This window comes from Pseudochaenichthys georgianus, chromosome 7 (genome assembly GCF_902827115.2).
Source record: "Pseudochaenichthys georgianus chromosome 7, fPseGeo1.2, whole genome shotgun sequence".
Classification (NCBI taxonomy): Eukaryota; Metazoa; Chordata; class Actinopteri; order Perciformes; family Channichthyidae; genus Pseudochaenichthys; species Pseudochaenichthys georgianus.
In genome coordinates this window covers 45,077,990-45,096,003 of record NC_047509.1, presented here as the reverse complement: position 1 = coordinate 45,096,003, position 18,014 = coordinate 45,077,990, and the positions used below count along the sequence as shown (strand labels likewise).

The following is an 18,014-nucleotide window of genomic DNA, read 5'->3' as shown; positions in this document are numbered from 1 at the left end:
TCTTCGCTTGTTTTTTTTTAAATTACAGGTTGCAAACGTTAATTATGAAGTGCATACTGCCACATACTGGAGTGGAGTATATCATCACGTGCATTAATATTATTGTATTAATATATGCTAGTTAATAAAGGTTTAACTTGTTCAAACGAACAGGTAATACAGAGAATATAATACATGTAAAGTAAAGTGTTATTACCATAGACTGTATATATAAAGGTTATTACTATCAGTGGTGGAAAGTTACTAAGTGCTTTTACTAAAGTACTGCACTCAAGTTCACATTTAAGGTACTTGTACTTAACCCCAGTATTTTAATATTTTTTAATTGAAACCCTTTCACTACTTTATACTTCTACTCTGCTACATTTTGGTAGCCAATTGTGTTCTTTTTAATCCACATCATTTATTTTACATATTTGTTAACTAGTTACTTCATAAATTCTGATGTTGACACACAATACTTAGGAACAACTTAAAGAATATGAGTATTCGTATTGATTTAACCATCCAACATTATATTTAAGTAAATCTAATCATGAGTGGTTTAACAGAAATTGTATTTGATGTTTTTGGTTTCACATATCCAGCTTCTTAAAGGTGTCCTAAAAAATGCAAAATGCACTTTTTTAATGTCTTTTAAACATAAATATTTGTTTCACAGTGTGTCAGAAAATAAAATCCTCTCTCTTTTCCTCTGATCCCACATCTCTAAAAATGGGGGTACAATGGAGCTGATCCAAATTTGCTGCCGATATGAGGTAATATCAGAACTGTGGGCTGGCTTTACACCTACGGCCCTATCAGAAACGGCCCTATCAGAAACAATGCGCAACGTGTTTTGGAAGTAATGGTCTGTGTTTACATTAGCAAGCATCGCTAACACTCAGAGCTAACCTGTACTGGAGAGAGTATGTGGAAAGGACCTTGTAGTAAACCCGCAAGAGAAAAAGCATTTGGGCTCCATACTGTTTCAGAAATAATTCTTGATGTGGTTTTTGAACATGACTGTTTAATTACGGCAGCATTTAGCTGGGAATCTGCAGGCAGAGAGGAGACCGTCACTGCTTGACTTGCCGTGCTCAAAAGGAGGCGGGGCCAGCAGCTACAGACCCAGAATCAGCACTTCTCTATCCATGCTGAAACAGAGGGATATGAGGGATGTCTAAAATGCATGATCTGTTTGGTACTTTGAGCAAAACACATCATAGACATGTGTTTTTATATATTTTTATTTTTTATATATCTGAGACCCATAATATATGCCTAAAGATAGAATGATAGGAGATCTTTAAATGTAACTGCAATACTTAAAACTTAAAGCTCCTAAATTTAAACTTAAAACACTCAAACCTAAAGCGTAGCTTATTAGAGCGTGACTTAGTGCTTAGCTCTTTTTGCTGGTGCATGTGGGCTTTGGCTCACCCGAAACATCCATGTTGTAGAGCGGAGGACTCCAGCCCCGCAGGACACAGACAGACCGTCTTCATCAACTGTCTCTGTGTCCATCGGACGGTCCAGTTGCTCCCACAGCTTTTGCTTAATAGGACGCCCCAGAACCAAACTTTATGGAAGCAGGTGACCGTTCTGGAACATTTGAGGAGCGAAGAAGAACTAAATATATCTTTATGTTGAAGGAAAACAGAGAGATAGATTTCGAAGAGATTGCAAAGTCTGCAAATGAACTGACTCATTTGTGCCATAACGAACCTCAGCATGGCCTCCAGAGCTCTATGGTAGATGGGCTGGAAGTCCTCTACTGAGCGGATCCTTTGAGGATCCTCAAGGTGCATGGGAGCAGTGGAGGTCTGGGGGCTGGGAGCCACGTTAGAGACAGGTGGCAGGTCAGCAGGTTTAGAAGGACGAGCCACGGAGGTCTGCTTCCTTTTCTGGGGAAGGTGTGCAGAAGCAGCAGGGAGCCGGCGCTTTGTAATGGGCACCTGGAGAGGGTCAGAAAAACACGAGAGGATGTCAGACTAGGAAACGTCTTACTTAAACATACAGTCTGTTTAAATGCTATTTTATTCTGGAAAAAAACAGGAAGTTCTCAATACCAAGCTTTTATTCTGAAAATCCTTCATGACGACATCCGGGACTACCGCCCATTAGTATATTTAAAGTGGCTATTGACGCTGTTAACATGTATTACAGAGATAAGGAGTAGAAAAGGCATGTGGAAGTAAGCAATGAATGTAAAATGTCGAAATCCTCTGTTTAACGCGATATCGGACACAGGAGAACGAGGGGGGAAGTCCCCTACGTCACTACAGCTCCCAGAGAGGAGGAGCGAACAGCCAAAGCGGGAAGGACGAATACTTGTAAGGTCTCTTCTGCACGGCCATCACAGGCAGAGGAAGCTGCAGACTTTCTCTCCTGACTGAACAATATCCTGCTTGTAACATTACCGCGCTTTTTATTAATTAAAGTACCAATTTTGAACCTTCTCAGAGACTCCATTTAGTCTCCTTTTTAAGCTTCTTACCTGGACGCGAGAATAACGAACACAGCATAACACTTGCTAGCTCGTTGGTAACGTGATGTCTTCTAATGTGCCTGCGTCTGGCGCTTGAGATGCCATATTCCTTTCATGAACCACTTCCTGATATCCATTGTTGCAGATAAATATAAATGATAATAGCCAAACTAACCTAGCAAGAGTAAACTGACATGCTGCTGTGCCGCATCTCACTCAAAAACCCACACGACTCACCCAGCGAAAAACAGTCTCGCGCGCAGCCTTTCATTCTGAATTTCATTCAGAATTTCATAGCAAAATAAAAAAAATGCTATTAAACTAATCTTTCAACATAGTTTTAAAACAAAAATAATATTAGGACAAAGCCCTACAAAATAACAACAATAAACATAATCAGTGGAGGCTCCAGAGTATTTTTGTTGGGTAATCTATGGTAGGGCTAACCCAGAGCCATATAATAGAAGAGTTACGACATCTCCGTTCACTCCAATGGACCACTTTTTTACAGCAATGGCGGATCGTGGAGCCTCTCAATCGTTCCCCGGAAGTTAGCGCCAAGGCTGGCAGAGCTGTAGAGTTGCAGCATAATAGACCGTTCGTGACGGACTTTTAAAGGTAAGAAGAAGTTTAAAGATTTATATTGCGGATATTATCAGTACATCTGATTCAAATTAACATGTGTATTAAAGGATGTCAGTGGATTATCCCTAAATTAGTAGATTTTGGGAACGTTTACAGATAACAGATTAAGCTAGCATACCGAATCAAGTTAGCAACACACGTTGAACAGCCTTTTAATTGTAAATTCCGTTCTCTTAATGTCATTTCGTCCAACATGTTGAATTAGAGAAGAGGGTTTTCTAAACGGGATGGTATGCGGGGTGTGGAGAGAGTTAAATATTAGATAATATAACTTTGGTGCGTGTGTTTTTAGCAGAGCCATATTGTGTCCTTGTGATTCTGTTGATTATTACCTGTCTGTATAATGTTGCAGCTCAGCTGATTTTGGATTGATGGCAAAGGGAGAGGGACTTAAGTGAGAGTGAAAACTAGGGCTGTCAAGTTAACGCGTTAATAACGCGTTATCATTAAAGCATTACTTTAGATCCCCTCCTGCTAAATATATCAATAAACATTAGAAAGTTATGCTCCTGACTACCATACAAGTTTAAGAAGATAATATTGGTTTTAAAGAATGCAAAGCTATAATAAACAACAACAGGCTCTTTAACCAAGGCACTGTTAGCCTAACATGTAAACTAGTTGTTCACACTAATCCTAATATTATCACTTAAAGAGCCTGTGACACCATCCCAACAACTGTTGTGCAATGAAATATTGGGCTACTAGTAATCTCGAACCGTCAGTTTAAAAAGAAAAAGCGATACCGTTTCGTTAAATATCAATAATTTCGAACATCGCGGGGAAATTCCTTCACTCATTTTGAAGTTTTGGGGGAAGCCGGAAGTGACGTCAATGCGGGAACGCTTCGAGAGCCAAACACGGACAAAGTGTGTTGTTATGCGTAGAAATGGTGAATTACTGAGTTTAGGCACGTTGATAACGTTTTAATGAAGTTGACTACAGTATATTCATATTTGTCAGTGCTTTCATGTCAATTCGGCGACATAAACATAAATGATCGTGGTGAAGATGATGATTACATGAGGATTAAAAATCGGGAGTGAGAGCTGCTGAATTTCCTCCCGTCGGATGTGATATAAAAACAAATCGATTATGTGGAAGTGGATGAAACTACATTTATTAGTGCTTTCATGTCAATTCGGCGAACATATGATACATTAAATGATGAGTGAGGATGATGATTAAAAATCGTTTGTTTGAGCCGGTCTGCATTTACTGATGAGAAAACAAACCGATGCTTTTTGTAGTTGTAGTACACCCACGTGGATTAAATGTGTGGTTTTTTACCACAATGTTGGGGAAATTAATGGATAAAATGCACGGATTATTATTATTATTCCCACTCCGATCGGGACACTAGGTCCACCGTTTCCCCGCAGCGAGGCTCCCCCCGTTGACAGTTTACGTGGGCTGGGTGCAGTGGCGGACTGGCCATCGGGACGAATCCCGATGGGCCGGTACCGAAGTGGGCCGGTCGGATAAGTAACTAGCACATCCCCCATAGGCGGCGCGTGAGGCTCAGGTTTGAGAAGGCTAAATAACTTATTTTACCTGACGCTGCCCGCCTCCGGCGTCTATAGAAAAGAGATGAACTCAGTGTGCGGAGTTTAAATCTCTCAAGTCATATTACAGGATAAAGGAAATACAGTTTAAACTGCCGTATGCAGAGAAGACGCCGACGTGTCGCACTTATCATTCATATTACATCATCAATCAGATCATCGATCATATAATATCATAATATATCATATATTTCCTTATCTGAGTCAGCTTCTCCAGCCTCATCTGGCCGTGCAACACTCACAGTGTCACAGACTGGATGCAGAAGTATTATTTAACACATTATGTTGACGAAACACTCGAGACAAATGTAATTAAAGTCAGATCCACTCGTGTCTTAGACGTGAACGCGCTCTCAGCTGGAGAGAGAAACCCTGGCTTGATTTACCGAGTTGATAACCAGCGTCGTAGGACCGCTTAGCGAGATCTCGTTGTTAGTTTGTTTGTTACTCAAACATATCCAGGGTCTGTTGAACTGGCTTCGTAGTACAGGGCACAGGTGGCTAGCAGCGCTAATGTCAAAGACACAGACATTATACATTATATTTGTATTTTACATCCCCCGCTCCCCCCGTTGACAATTTACTAGCGTACCGAAGTGGGCCGGTCGAGAGTCCCGGGATGATTTTTAGTCCCATTCCACCATCGGCTACATGACCATATGATCGCCCATATTGACGCACCTCATTCCTAAACTTCTAACAGATACAACATAAACCGATCCTTCAGCCTCATATGAGCTCTCAGACACGTTCAACATTAACCTGTCATCGCTGTCTGAGCGTGCTGCTGTGTGCGCCGTTGTGCGTTTACATCTGACTGTATATATATAAAGGTTTACATGCAGATGCTGGGATCCTGGACGGTGCAGCTGGAGCGCTGTGCCCGCAATGACGTCACCCATCATTTGGCGGGACTTGAAGAATCCGCGAGAAGATCCAGAAAATGGTCAACATTGAAGGCAGATTAACGGTTATCAAAGTACAAATATCCAAAATCAGTTCAGTAACGGTTTTCAAGGGGACAATATGTACTCAAATTGATGGGTTTGGATGATGGGGGAAAACCGTGTCACAGGCTCTTTAATATTAGCAAATTCTATTTTATTTTTTAAAACATATTGATGTAAATACATACACATATCGATTTGTTGTATAAATATTGCAAATCAAAACCTTTATTCACTAATAATTACCAAAAATCGTAGTTCTATCTCCTGTTATCAATGCATTCACATTGCCCGCCATGAACTTCCGGGGAACGATCCTCGTCTACATGAACCACGTGACGATAACCGTTTTTGGACTTCCGTTGTCGTAACTCTTCTATCTATATGGCCATACAGTGGGGGGGCTCAAGTCAGTATTTGCAATGTAATTACATAAACGCTCCCCTTGACAGTGAAATGCCACGCGTGAGGTTTAGATTATTTCCCTGTCTCAATCCAAATTGAACTGTATGAAATAAAAAGGCACAGAGAGAAGAGGGAAGAGGCTGTGAATTACTTTACATTGTGGATAAGGGTGGATAGCCCCCATTGTTCTGTGTGTCAACATGAAAGACAGCCCACACACCTATCAATCATCAAACCGTGGGGTCTTATTTCATTATGTGTTGTATCGATGTATATAGAGATTTACTACAGCAAAAGTATTCTCCGTCGGGACTTCCTGCAACAACACCACGCCGTTATCGTGATTCTGATTGGCCAGAAGACATTATCAAAGATGTTCTATTGAGAAGATGATCACTACGTGACAAAAGTTTTCAAACCGTTTCTAGTCTTCGGTATTTACTGCTGTCTGTGCAATTTACTCCGCGCGAGTTGGCGGACTTTATTTAGCTTACTTTAAAATCATTTTTCAAGGTGGGGCTAAGCCATTTCTTGGTATCGCTGTAGCCTACCCCAGTATACCCTGGCGCCGCCACTGAACATAATAATAAAACAATTAAAATGTTGTATTCAGCCCTGATTAAAACAGCGGCCCAAATTCTGGATGGGCAGGCCCAAATCCTAACCCTAACCCTAGCCCCATGGGGCCCGCCCATGACGCCAGGTCTGGGCTTACTAACAATTCTAACAGACATAATGACTTATTAGAAAGTGAGAGACGCAGGATCAGATGGTTGCAGACATTAATCAATTGAGTCGTTATAGAAGTATACCTGACCGCATTATCTCTGTAACGACTCAATTGATTAAACACTACAAGACTTAAGTTATAGTGTTTAATGTTATTTATTGTAGAGTAGCCTAAATGATTTGATAATTGCGCGGTCTGGTTGGAATGGTCACTGTTTGCAGAGCGTGCGCGTTTTCTTTTAAAAGTGGTTTCTTGGTAACAGACCGATGCTAGCTGCACCATTATTCAGTACAAGGCCAGCTCTGGACCCTGTCAGTTACCTCGGTGTCTCAGTCACTACCAAACTCTCAGATATGTCTTTCATCGGGAAGCTGTTGAGTGGAGGAGAGAAGCTGACGAAGCCATGTTGGCCGGAGGAGACGGAGCCTCTGCCGGACCGAGAGGAGCTGCTGGGGAAGAAAAGGGAGTTTCTGAAGAAGAAGATTGACCAGGAGTTTCTGTTTGCCAAGACCAACAGTAGGAAGAACAGAAGAGGTATCTTAAAATGTGTTGTATATTCTTTGTATATAATTCAATAAACTTTAAACCTAGTCAAGAGAGGTATCGTCAGTTTTTTCAACATGTAGCTTCAATTATTAAGCTAGCACTCAAGCTAAAGTTAACTCTTGCTAACACAGGGGTCTGCAACCTTTTTGACCAAAAGAGCCATTTAGCGCCTTTTCCCCAACAGATGTTTTGTCTGGAGCCGCAAAACATCTCATAGTTTATATATCCGGCAAAAACCACAGGTTGTTGCATTTATTATGCTATTTATTACATGATACAAAACTATAACCTCTAATAAGAAACAAAGAACTCTTATCAGGAGAATTCAAAATAATACACAGGCCTACTTTAAAATAAATTAAACACAGCACTTGGGGAGTCCTCTGCACATTTGAAGGGGAAACAAATATTATTAAATGGGCCCACTTTGAAATAAATAAAGCATATATCTGCACCCTAAAAAGAGTTAAAGGTAAGAATGGAGAAACCAGCTCAAGTGCGCTAGAATTTGAAAGTACACAACCGGAAAAAATATGCCTCTTCCTTCAGACTTTCTTACAGAGTCCCTCCTCCAAACACACGAACGCGCACATGACCAATGAGGGCGATATAAATGTGTGCACAGATGGAAGGCTGACAGGCAGGTAGGCCATCCAGTTACTTTAGCCGGGCCGGCTCAGATGATTGGTCGTGCTTTTTACAGCGCTACGGCTTCCAGAGATTAATTTTTGTATGTATTTATTGTCAAAGCATTTCATATATTCATTGCTATCGGGACGTTAAGAGCATTCCATGGAATATAACAAAAAGTGTTTTCTGAAATAAATGACATACCCCATTGAATGATGACTGACGATCGTCAGCTGTCTTCCTCTCCCTCGTAAAGGCTGCACCACCGTTGACAACTTCTCTCTACATATCAAACATACCGGTAAACCAGCATCGTTTGCTCTGAAAGCATACAACTCTGTCCACGCAGAATTAAATCCTGTGTTCCTCCGGTACTTTTCATAGTTCGCTCATCGAGCCCGGGGTCAGGTTATTCGCCTCCAAGAAAAGGCGCTCGCGCGGGACCGTAGCAGGATGTGACGCATATTTTAGTTGACCCAATTACAACCGTTTGTTTTTTATTTATGTGTCACAGTATCACCTCAAAATACAACATACGAAACATTTTCAACCATGCAACAAAAATAAATAGTCCTACAAATACTTTTATTTTATTTCCTTCTTATTTTTGTCTAAACTCAAGGGAGCCAGAGCAGAGGGCTTAAAGGGCCGCATGCGGCCCGTGGGCCGCGGGGCCGACCCCTGTGCTAACAGAACAAGCTAAGCTATGTGTTATATTTATTTTTGGCTAATTCAATGTAGCTTACATAAAGAGTTATTCAAATACAATCACATTATACATGAATGCAAGACATTTTGACATACACACATAAAAAGCATATGGTGAACCGTAATTTAACAATTGAGAAACTGTTAATGGATTTAAAAAAACAACATCAAAGAAATAATCAGCATTTGTTAAATAACATAAGAGTATTGTCATTTACATTTTTTTTTACGCATACCTAAATGGAACATGTGAACCTTTAAATCAATGTAGCCTACTCTAACACACTGATGGAAAAAAGACAAAAGATTTCCAATGGTCAGAAATAAAAGGAAAGTGCTCCTTTATTTACATCATTGTGCAAAAGGTCCAGTACAACAAGAGGGATAATGTGTAGATAATATGGAAAAAGCCTGACCATGACACAGTTAACTTTACTGTGTTTGTATCTCATCATATCACCCAACATTGAACATTAATTAATTCCATTTAAATGCACTCGTTCAAGAACTCTGTTATCATGCAAGTGTATCTGTACTTTAGAAAATCATGTTGAGAACATTCCTGCTCATGTTTTTAATGCTGTATAATCTGTGCCCTCAATGTAAATAATTGAATATATATGTCAAAGAAAACAGTAAAAACATCCCATCACAATTTCCCAGAGCCCAGAGTGACATCTTCTTTAAACTATTACATATGAGATTTAGAATGAAACAGAGTCGGCAGCGAATCTTAACATTTAAAGGCTGGAGAAATGGTGGTGTTGGCGAACTGATTAGGAATCAAAGATACATGTCAGTCAAAAATCGAACTGATCGAATCTGTTCTTGACTGAAGGAAATCTTAGTTGTTGTCGTGCTCAGTAATCCAATGTCCTGATCTCAGGCCTGCGGGTCGTGGGCATCTCGTTATCCCGATGGCACGAAGGGAACAGGTGCTGTTGCTCATCTGTACCCCAGAGATCGGTCCACTTGCTCTGTGACCGAGAGTGGTGCGGGGCGGAGTCCCACAAACCTGGAAGTGAGTTAGCATTTGACCTCATCTCGGAGTCAATGGTTTTTTTAAATGTGTTTTTGGCTAACAGCCTGAATACGGTATGTGGTTAGCACAAGCTGAAGAGTTTCTTACGTTTTGTTCTACCACATTAAAGACGTCAGTAAAAACCCCACTGGTGAATGTCCAAAGCTTCTATGTGTCATACAAGCTGGTTGCTAGCAAGTGTCAGCCGGAGGATTAGTCGCCTTTGGCTTGGCGGTGGTGCCGTGAAGTCATGTGACCTTAATGTAGTTCATTTATAGCGCAACATTAACTTCTCAGTTCAGGAGATTGAATTTATGCTTCAAAAATCATAAAGTGATGTTAATATGGGAGATGATCCAGCTGGACGGAACATGTAGTATTCTAAATGTGTGTTGGCCAACCAAATCATTTTCTGTAATATTCCAAAATCCTCGTGATCTTCCAGGTCAGACTACGACAACACATCCCTGCCCCACTGCTGTCCGTCCCCCTCAATGCACCAGGACACAGCTCCGCCTCCTCCCACTCACTATAGTTAAATATAATACTTGTTTACTCGTTATGGTCTTGTAATATTTATTTTATAGTGTTTTATATTTTTGCATCGATTCACTTAGTCTTGTGTCTTATTTTTCTCAGAGAGGAATCATTATTTATTGTATTCTTATTATCATACCTTATAGCACAACGTGTCTCTTAACCTGCTGCTATGCTGCATGTATAGGAAAAGGTCTTAACACCTGATCTGAGGGGAGTGTGCCATTTTGTAAAGCACTTTGGGCTGCACGTGCTGTATGAAAAGTGCTATATAAATAAAGCTTTATGATACAAGGGATCTCTGGTTCCGATGATGACACGCCCTTACCGTCGGGACAGCAGGTCCTCCCTGTCCTGGCTCCTCGAGCTCTCGGGGCCCACCGAGGTGGCCCCTGCAGGCAGCTGGCTGAGCTGGTCCATCACCTCCAGGCCGCTCTCCTCTGCTATCTGGTGGATCAGGTCATCCACCTGGTCCTGAGGTGTGGTCAGTGTCGTCGCAGAGCTCATGGAGTCCTCCATCACCTGGTGTAGGATTGAGTAGTATGGTTTAGAATAAGACAAAAGAAAACGCCACAGGTGAACAACTGGGATTAGTATAAATCACACATGTCCCTTTTATCTGAATATGGACTATCTACAAATGAGTTGTCAAAGCACTGGAAAGAAAATACAAATAAGCATAGTGTGGAACCACTCACTGAGGTGTGGACGTCCAGGTTCTGGACTTGGGTTTCAAACTTATCCATGACTAGGGAGACCTTCTGGAGATCCATGGAGCCAAGAGCTTTGTCCAGAGCTTTGGTCACCTGGCCCATGCTTTTGGTGACCTGGTGGTAACAGAAGCCTTTATGATGCATAGCGAGATGAAATGAGCGGGTTCTAAGCCGTGTCCAGTGTGCGGGAGACGGCGCCACAGAGGTCAAACAGTACTCACCCCCTTCATGGTGACAGCAGTCTGGACTTTAGAAGCCACGGCGTCTACTCGAGACGCCATGCGCAGCCAATTCAGGCCTTCATTTTTTTTCCGGATAGCGTTCTCTGCATAAATTCTGGCACATTCCACATTTTTCTGCTGCAATGCCTGGTGATGAGACAGATACACTGTTAACACTGGAAGGTGCATCTGCTATGTACCTCATTTAAATTAATCTTCCATGTATTTGTAGTGTACACATATTTGAACGGTTAAGACCAACACAAAGCAATGCACTTAATTTGACCTGGAAAAAATCACAGATTATACAGCATTAAAAACAAAGTGCTATATTCTACCAAGATATATTGGAAATACAACATAGGATGGACGGAGGATACATACAAAACAAAAATAATAGTTTGTAAATGTCATCTCTTCTTGTTTGCAGAGGTGACATGTGTTGTTAGTGTTCTCATTGTATATGAGATATCACCGTGTATCCTGGTGTAAATGGCATATTGAAAGGTGAAGCTAACAAGTTGACATTAGAAAAACTAACAGTCACATTTTAAACAATACAAATGTTTGTGACCCTATCACCATGAGAGAAGTCATGTTTATATCTCCTCTGTAATCTGCTACCCAAACAGTAACAGAGATGTCCAATGACTTTACCAAAGGAATATTAACACAACAAACAACCAAAGGGCCCTCAATGCTGCCCCCTGCTGACTGATGCGTGACACTCCTGATGTCATACTGTAGGACCAGCACACATGGATTTACTGAATACATTATTTAAATAAAAACAATAATAATAATAATTACATGTTATAAAAGCAACAGTTAAAACATGTTGGATTTAGTAATTCTATTGAGAAACAAAACAAACTTGATTTAGATTTAACAATTATCTGGTGGAATTTGATTAATATTTACAAATTATCAAGGAGAAATAGATTTGTATTTATTATTAATCTGGGAATAAAGTATTTACATTTTGTGAATATATGTGTGAAATGTATTTATATTTTCTGAATATCTATTTGAAATGAATGTATGGATTCATATTTATATAATGTACATTAATAATTGTAGTGCATATAACAATAATAACAGAAACATATTTCCAATAATTACACCTAAATTCATGTTTTTTTATACATCTTGAAAATACAATTGAACATTGCATCAATTGTAATGTTGTTTGATGTAAAAATGAAAAGACATAAAACATGATGATGTCAAGCAAAGAAAAAAGCTTCCCATTTGTTTCAAACTCCATCTTAATTACTGACTGTATTATCGACTAATTATTCAATTATGACTGGTCAAATAAGCCTTATTGTCATTTCTCATTGTCGAGGCTATATTTAAAAATGACTTCATAAATCTGGAGACAAGAGTTCCTGGCACAAAGACATCGTCACCACCCTTCAGCTGAAAAGAGCACAAAGCACGTTCTACACCCTTTATATAAGGAAAGAGAAGAAAGAAAAGACACTTTGGCTGCGGATAGGATCCGTCTGGATGATTCCCCTGTGGGTGCACTTAGTGAATACAACCTGAAAACTAAGTGTTTGTCAAAAAACAAACAAATCAAAAACTCTAAATCAAAGTGCAGCTGAAGCACCAGGGGTTACATCTTACGCAGGATCAGTTCCATTGTCCAAGAATCTGAGACGTCCACCAACAGAACAAAGAACAATAGGAGGTCAAACTATTTGGTCAAAAACATGTGCCTTTCCTCGCGCCCACACCCTCCAGAAAGAGGAGCAAAAGCAGCTACTTAAATGAACTATCATAATTACACTTAATAAACGTTAAAATAATCTAAAGAAAAGAAATGTTTAACTATGAAATAATACTTAATAATGAATATCTCCAAAACAAAGCTTGACCTTTTAAAACTAATAATGTAATTGTTCCTTTTTGTAGTGTTCACAGTAGAGATGAAGATAGAAAGTAATTACAGAGGGGGAGAGGAGTATCACAGACGGAAAGGAAACTGACGACACATTGTGATGACATCATTCAGCCCCGCCCCAGAGGCTCGGCTTCAGCCTGGCAGTGTGCTCACCTTCTTGACCTTGGCCTGCTCCTTCTCAGCCTCCTTCTCTGACTTCTTGGCCAGTCTTTCGAGCTGCTTGGAAGTGAACTGTGACCCACAGAGAAACATTCAAAGTCAATGAATAAACAATGACATGTTTAAATTAGAACAACCTGATTCAACCTTTTTGCAGGTACATACCTTTAGCTGGAAGAGTGTTTCTGTGGAGACAGAGTGTGTATTATAGAACAGTAACATATAGCAATATACTAACTTTGAATTATATAATAATAAATTGTTAAGAAAATTAACAGAATTGTTAAAAAGAAACAGTAAGGAGACATATACAGGAACCTTTTACTTCTAAATGTTTTCAGAAGTAGTTCTTAAAAGAAACCTACATCTGATGCCCTTTGCATTAGGAAAACCTTTTTCTTGATAATCATTTTGGTTCATATTTGGTATGGTCCTCTGGTGCCTCTTTTCCAATACGCTTTACCAATATTATCAAAAAACTACAAATACACAACTGGAGACAATATAAATGATTCCAACATAAAATCATAAAAGGCAAAAATGCAGTCAAATTCAAAGCAAAACAGAAACAAAAAACTATATATAGAGTATAAAAAAGGCATCAAAGAATTTGTTCTGGAAGAGCTTTCAGTTATCATGTACTGAGGAAATAATAAAACATGATTCACTATATCAAATGTGTTATCTTACTTTTTATAACCTATCTCAATTAAACAACTTTATTTTACATTCTGGTGTAAAAAGGTAGTGTTTCTTTCGCATAAGTGCTCATGTTTTGAGCAATTGTAAACCTTAGAGTCTTATATAGTTTGCCGAAGCTAACATATTATTTCAGAAAAAACTAATTAATAGTCAGTGTAGCAACTATAGTTACATAATATGATAAACGCAACAACTGGAAATCAAAACGCCTGACAGCTGAGCTAATAAAGCTAACAACCCACCCCAAGCTAACCAGCTAATGTAAGCTAACATTAGGTTGATTATATATAGCTTAAAACAGGAAACAACTATCAAGACGGATCGTTAGGCTGTTAAATCAGGACATACCATCCATGTCAAGAAGAATTTGATTCCAGTTGAGCACAGGAAAATATATTTAACAGTCTCGTCTCGGTTTGTTTTGATGGTGGATCTGAAACATCTGATACTGGACTTCCTGGTTCGGGTATTCTTCTTCGCTTGTTTTTTTTTAAATTACAGGTTGCAAACGTTAATTATGAAGTGCATACTGCCACATACTGGAGTGGAGTATATCATCACGTGCATTAATATTATTGTATTAATATATGCTAGTAATAAAGGTTTAACTTGTTCAAACGAACAGGTAATACAGAGAATATAATACATGTAAAGTAAAGTGTTATTACCATAGACTGTATATATAAAGGTTATTACTATCAGTGGTGGAAAGTTACTAAGTGCTTTTACTAAAGTACTGCACTCAAGTTCACATTTAAGGTACTTGTACTTAACCCCAGTATTTTAATATTTTTTAATTGAACCCTTTCACTACTTTATACTTCTACTCTGCTACATTTTGGTAGCCAATTGTGTTCTTTTTAATCCACATCATTTATTTTACATATTTGTTAACTAGTTACTTCATAAATTCTGATGTTGACACACAATACTTAGGAACAACTTAAAGAATATGAGTATTCGTATTGATTTAACCATCCAACATTATATTTAAGTAAATCTAATCATGAGTGGTTTAACAGAAATTGTATTTGATGTTTTTGGTTTCACATATCCAGCTTCTTAAAGGTGTCCTAAAAAATGCAAAATGCACTTTTTTAATGTCTTTTAAACATAAATATTTGTTTCACAGTGTGTCAGAAAATAAAATCCTCTCTCTTTTCCTCTGATCCCACATCTCTAAAAATGGGGGTACAATGGAGCTGATCCAAATTTGCTGCCGATATGAGGTAATATCAGAACTGTGGGCTGGCTTTACACCTACGGCCCTATCAGAAACGGCCCTATCAGAAACAATGCGCAACGTGTTTTGGAAGTAATGGTCTGTGTTTACATTAGCAAGCATCGCTAACACTCAGAGCTAACCTGTACTGGAGAGAGTATGTGGAAAGGACCTTGTAGTAAACCCGCAAGAGAAAAAGCATTTGGGCTCCATACTGTTTCAGAAATAATTCTTGATGTGGTTTTGAACATGACGTTTAATTACGGCAGCATTTAGCTGGGAATCTGCAGGCAGAGAGGAGACCTCACTGCTTGACTTGCCGTGCTCAAAAGGAGGCGGGGCCAGCAGCTACAGACCCAGAATCAGCACTTCTCTATCCATGCTGAAACAGAGGGATATGAGGGATGTCTAAAATGCATGATCTGTTTGGTACTTTGAGCAAAACACATCATAGACATGTGTTTTTATATATTTTTATTTTTTATATATCTGAGACCCATAATATATGCCTAAAGATAGAATGATAGGAGATCTTTAAATGTAACTGCAATACTTAAAACTTAAAGCTCCTAAATTTAAACTTAAAACACTCAAACCTAAAGCGTAGCTTATTAGAGCGTGACTTAGTGCTTAGCTCTTTTTGCTGGTGCATGTGGGCTTTGGCTCACCCGAAACATCCATGTTGTAGAGCGGAGGACTCCAGCCCCGCAGGACACAGACAGACCGTCTTCATCAACTGTCTCTGTGTCCATCGGACGGTCCAGTTGCTCCCACAGCTTTTGCTTAATAGGACGCCCCAGAACCAAACTTTATGGAAGCAGGTGACCGTTCTGGAACATTTGAGGAGCGAAGAAGAACTAAATATATCTTTATGTTGAAGGAAAACAGAGAGATAGATTTCGAAGAGATTGCAAAGTCTGCAAATGAACTGACTCATTTGTGCCATAACGAACCTCAGCATGGCCTCCAGAGCTCTATGGTAGATGGGCTGGAAGTCCTCTACTGAGCGGATCCTTTGAGGATCCTCAAGGTGCATGGGAGCAGTGGAGGTCTGGGGGCTGGGAGCCACGTTAGAGACAGGTGGCAGGTCAGCAGGTTTAGAAGGACGAGCCACGGAGGTCTGCTTCCTTTTCTGGGGAAGGTGTGCAGAAGCAGCAGGGAGCCGGCGCTTTGTAATGGGCACCTGGAGAGGGTCAGAAAAACACGAGAGGATGTCAGACTAGGAAACGTCTTACTTAAACATACAGTCTGTTTAAATGCTATTTTATTCTGGAAAAAAACGGAAGTTCTCAATACCAAGCTTTTATTCTGAAAATCCTTCATGACGACATCCGGGACTACCGCCCATTAGTATATTTAAAGTGGCTATTGACGCTGTTAACATGTATTACAGAGATAAGGAGTAGAAAAGGCATGTGGAAGTAAGCAATGAATGTAAAATGTCGAAATCCTCTGTTTAACGCGATATCGGACACAGGAGAACGAGGGGGGAAGTCCCCTACGTCACTACAGCTCCCAGAGAGGAGGAGCGAACAGCCAAAGCGGGAAGGACGAATACTTGTAAGGTCTCTTCTGCACGGCCATCACAGGCAGAGGAAGCTGCAGACTTTCTCTCCTGACTGAACAATATCCTGCTTGTAACATTACCGCGCTTTTTATTAATTAAAGTACCAATTTTGAACCTTCTCAGAGACTCCATTTAGTCTCCTTTTTAAGCTTCTTACCTGGACGCGAGAATAACGAACACAGCATAACACTTGCTAGCTCGTTGGTAACGTGATGTCTTCTAATGTGCCTGCGTCTGGCGCTGAGATGCCATATTCCTTTCATGAACCACTTCCTGATATCCATTGTTGCAGATAAATATAAATGATAATAGCCAAACTAACCTAGCAAGAGTAAACTGACATGCTGCTGTGCCGCATCTCACTCAAAAACCCACACGACTCACCCAGCGAAAAACCAGTCTCGCGCGCAGCCTTTCATTCTGAATTTCATTCAGAATTTCATAGCAAAATAAAAAAAATGCTATTAAACTAATCTTTCAACATAGTTTAAAACAAAAATAATATTAGGACAAAGCCCTACAAAATAACAACAATAAACATAATCAGTGGAGGCTCCAGAGTATTTTTGTTGGGTAATCTATGGTAGGGCTAACCCAGAGCCATATAATAGAAGAGTTACGACATCTCCGTTCACTCCAATGGACCACTTTTTTACAGCAATGGCGGATCGTGGAGCCTCTCAATCGTTCCCCGGAAGTTAGCGCCAAGGCTGGCAGAGCTGTAGAGTTGCAGCATAATAGACCGTTCGTGACGGACTTTTAAAGGTAAGAAGAAGTTTAAAGATTTATATTGCGGATATTATCAGTACATCTGATTCAAATTAACATGTGTATTAAAGGATGTCAGTGGATTATCCCTAAATTAGTAGATTTTGGGAACGTTTACAGATAACAGATTAAGCTAGCATACCGAATCAAGTTAGCAACACACGTTGAACAGCCTTTTAATTGTAAATTCCGTTCTCTTAATGTCATTTCGTCCAACATGTTGAATTAGAGAAGAGGGTTTTCTAAACGGGATTGTATGCGGGGGTGGAGAGAGTTAAATATTAGATAAATATAACTTTGGTGCGTGTGTTTTTAGCAGAGCCATATTGTGTCCTTGTGATTCTGTTGATTATTACCTGTCTGTATAATGTTGCAGCTCAGCTGATTTTGGATTGATGGCAAAGGGAGAGGGACTTAAGTGAGAGTGAAAACTAGGGCTGTCAAGTTAACGCGTTAATAACGCGTTATCATTAAAGCATTACTTTAGATCCCCTCCTGCTAAATATATCAATAAACATTAGAAAGTTATGCTCCTGACTACCATACAAG

General features: G+C 39.8%; 1 protein-coding gene across 1 annotated transcript; it reads right to left on the bottom strand.

Annotated features, from left to right (window-relative positions):
• Positions 1-9,500: 9,500 nt before the first annotated feature.
• On the bottom strand, positions 9,501-14,381 carry LOC117449280 (charged multivesicular body protein 1a-like). Its single transcript, XM_034086852.2, has 7 exons — positions 14,257-14,381; positions 13,372-13,391; positions 13,201-13,278; positions 11,139-11,285; positions 10,903-11,031; positions 10,533-10,726; positions 9,501-9,661 (listed from the first exon to the last, which is right to left on the bottom strand). Exons 1-7 carry the CDS (start codon positions 14,261-14,263, stop codon positions 9,592-9,594), a joined length of 645 nt encoding a protein of 214 aa, XP_033942743.1. The 5' UTR covers positions 14,264-14,381; the 3' UTR covers positions 9,501-9,591.
• Between the last annotated feature and the right edge of the window lie 3,633 nt (positions 14,382-18,014).

Bases quoted from the DNA above. Each gene is read 5' to 3' on its own strand.
- LOC117449280 (XM_034086852.2), bottom strand. The intron at 13,279-13,371 runs GTATGTACCTGC...TGTGGGTCACAG, and splicing joins AAACACTCTTCCAGCTAAAG to TTCACTTCCAAGCAGCTCGA. The intron at 11,286-13,200 runs GTGAGCACACTG...TCTCATCACCAG, and splicing joins AGCAGGCCAAGGTCAAGAAG to GCATTGCAGCAGAAAAATGT.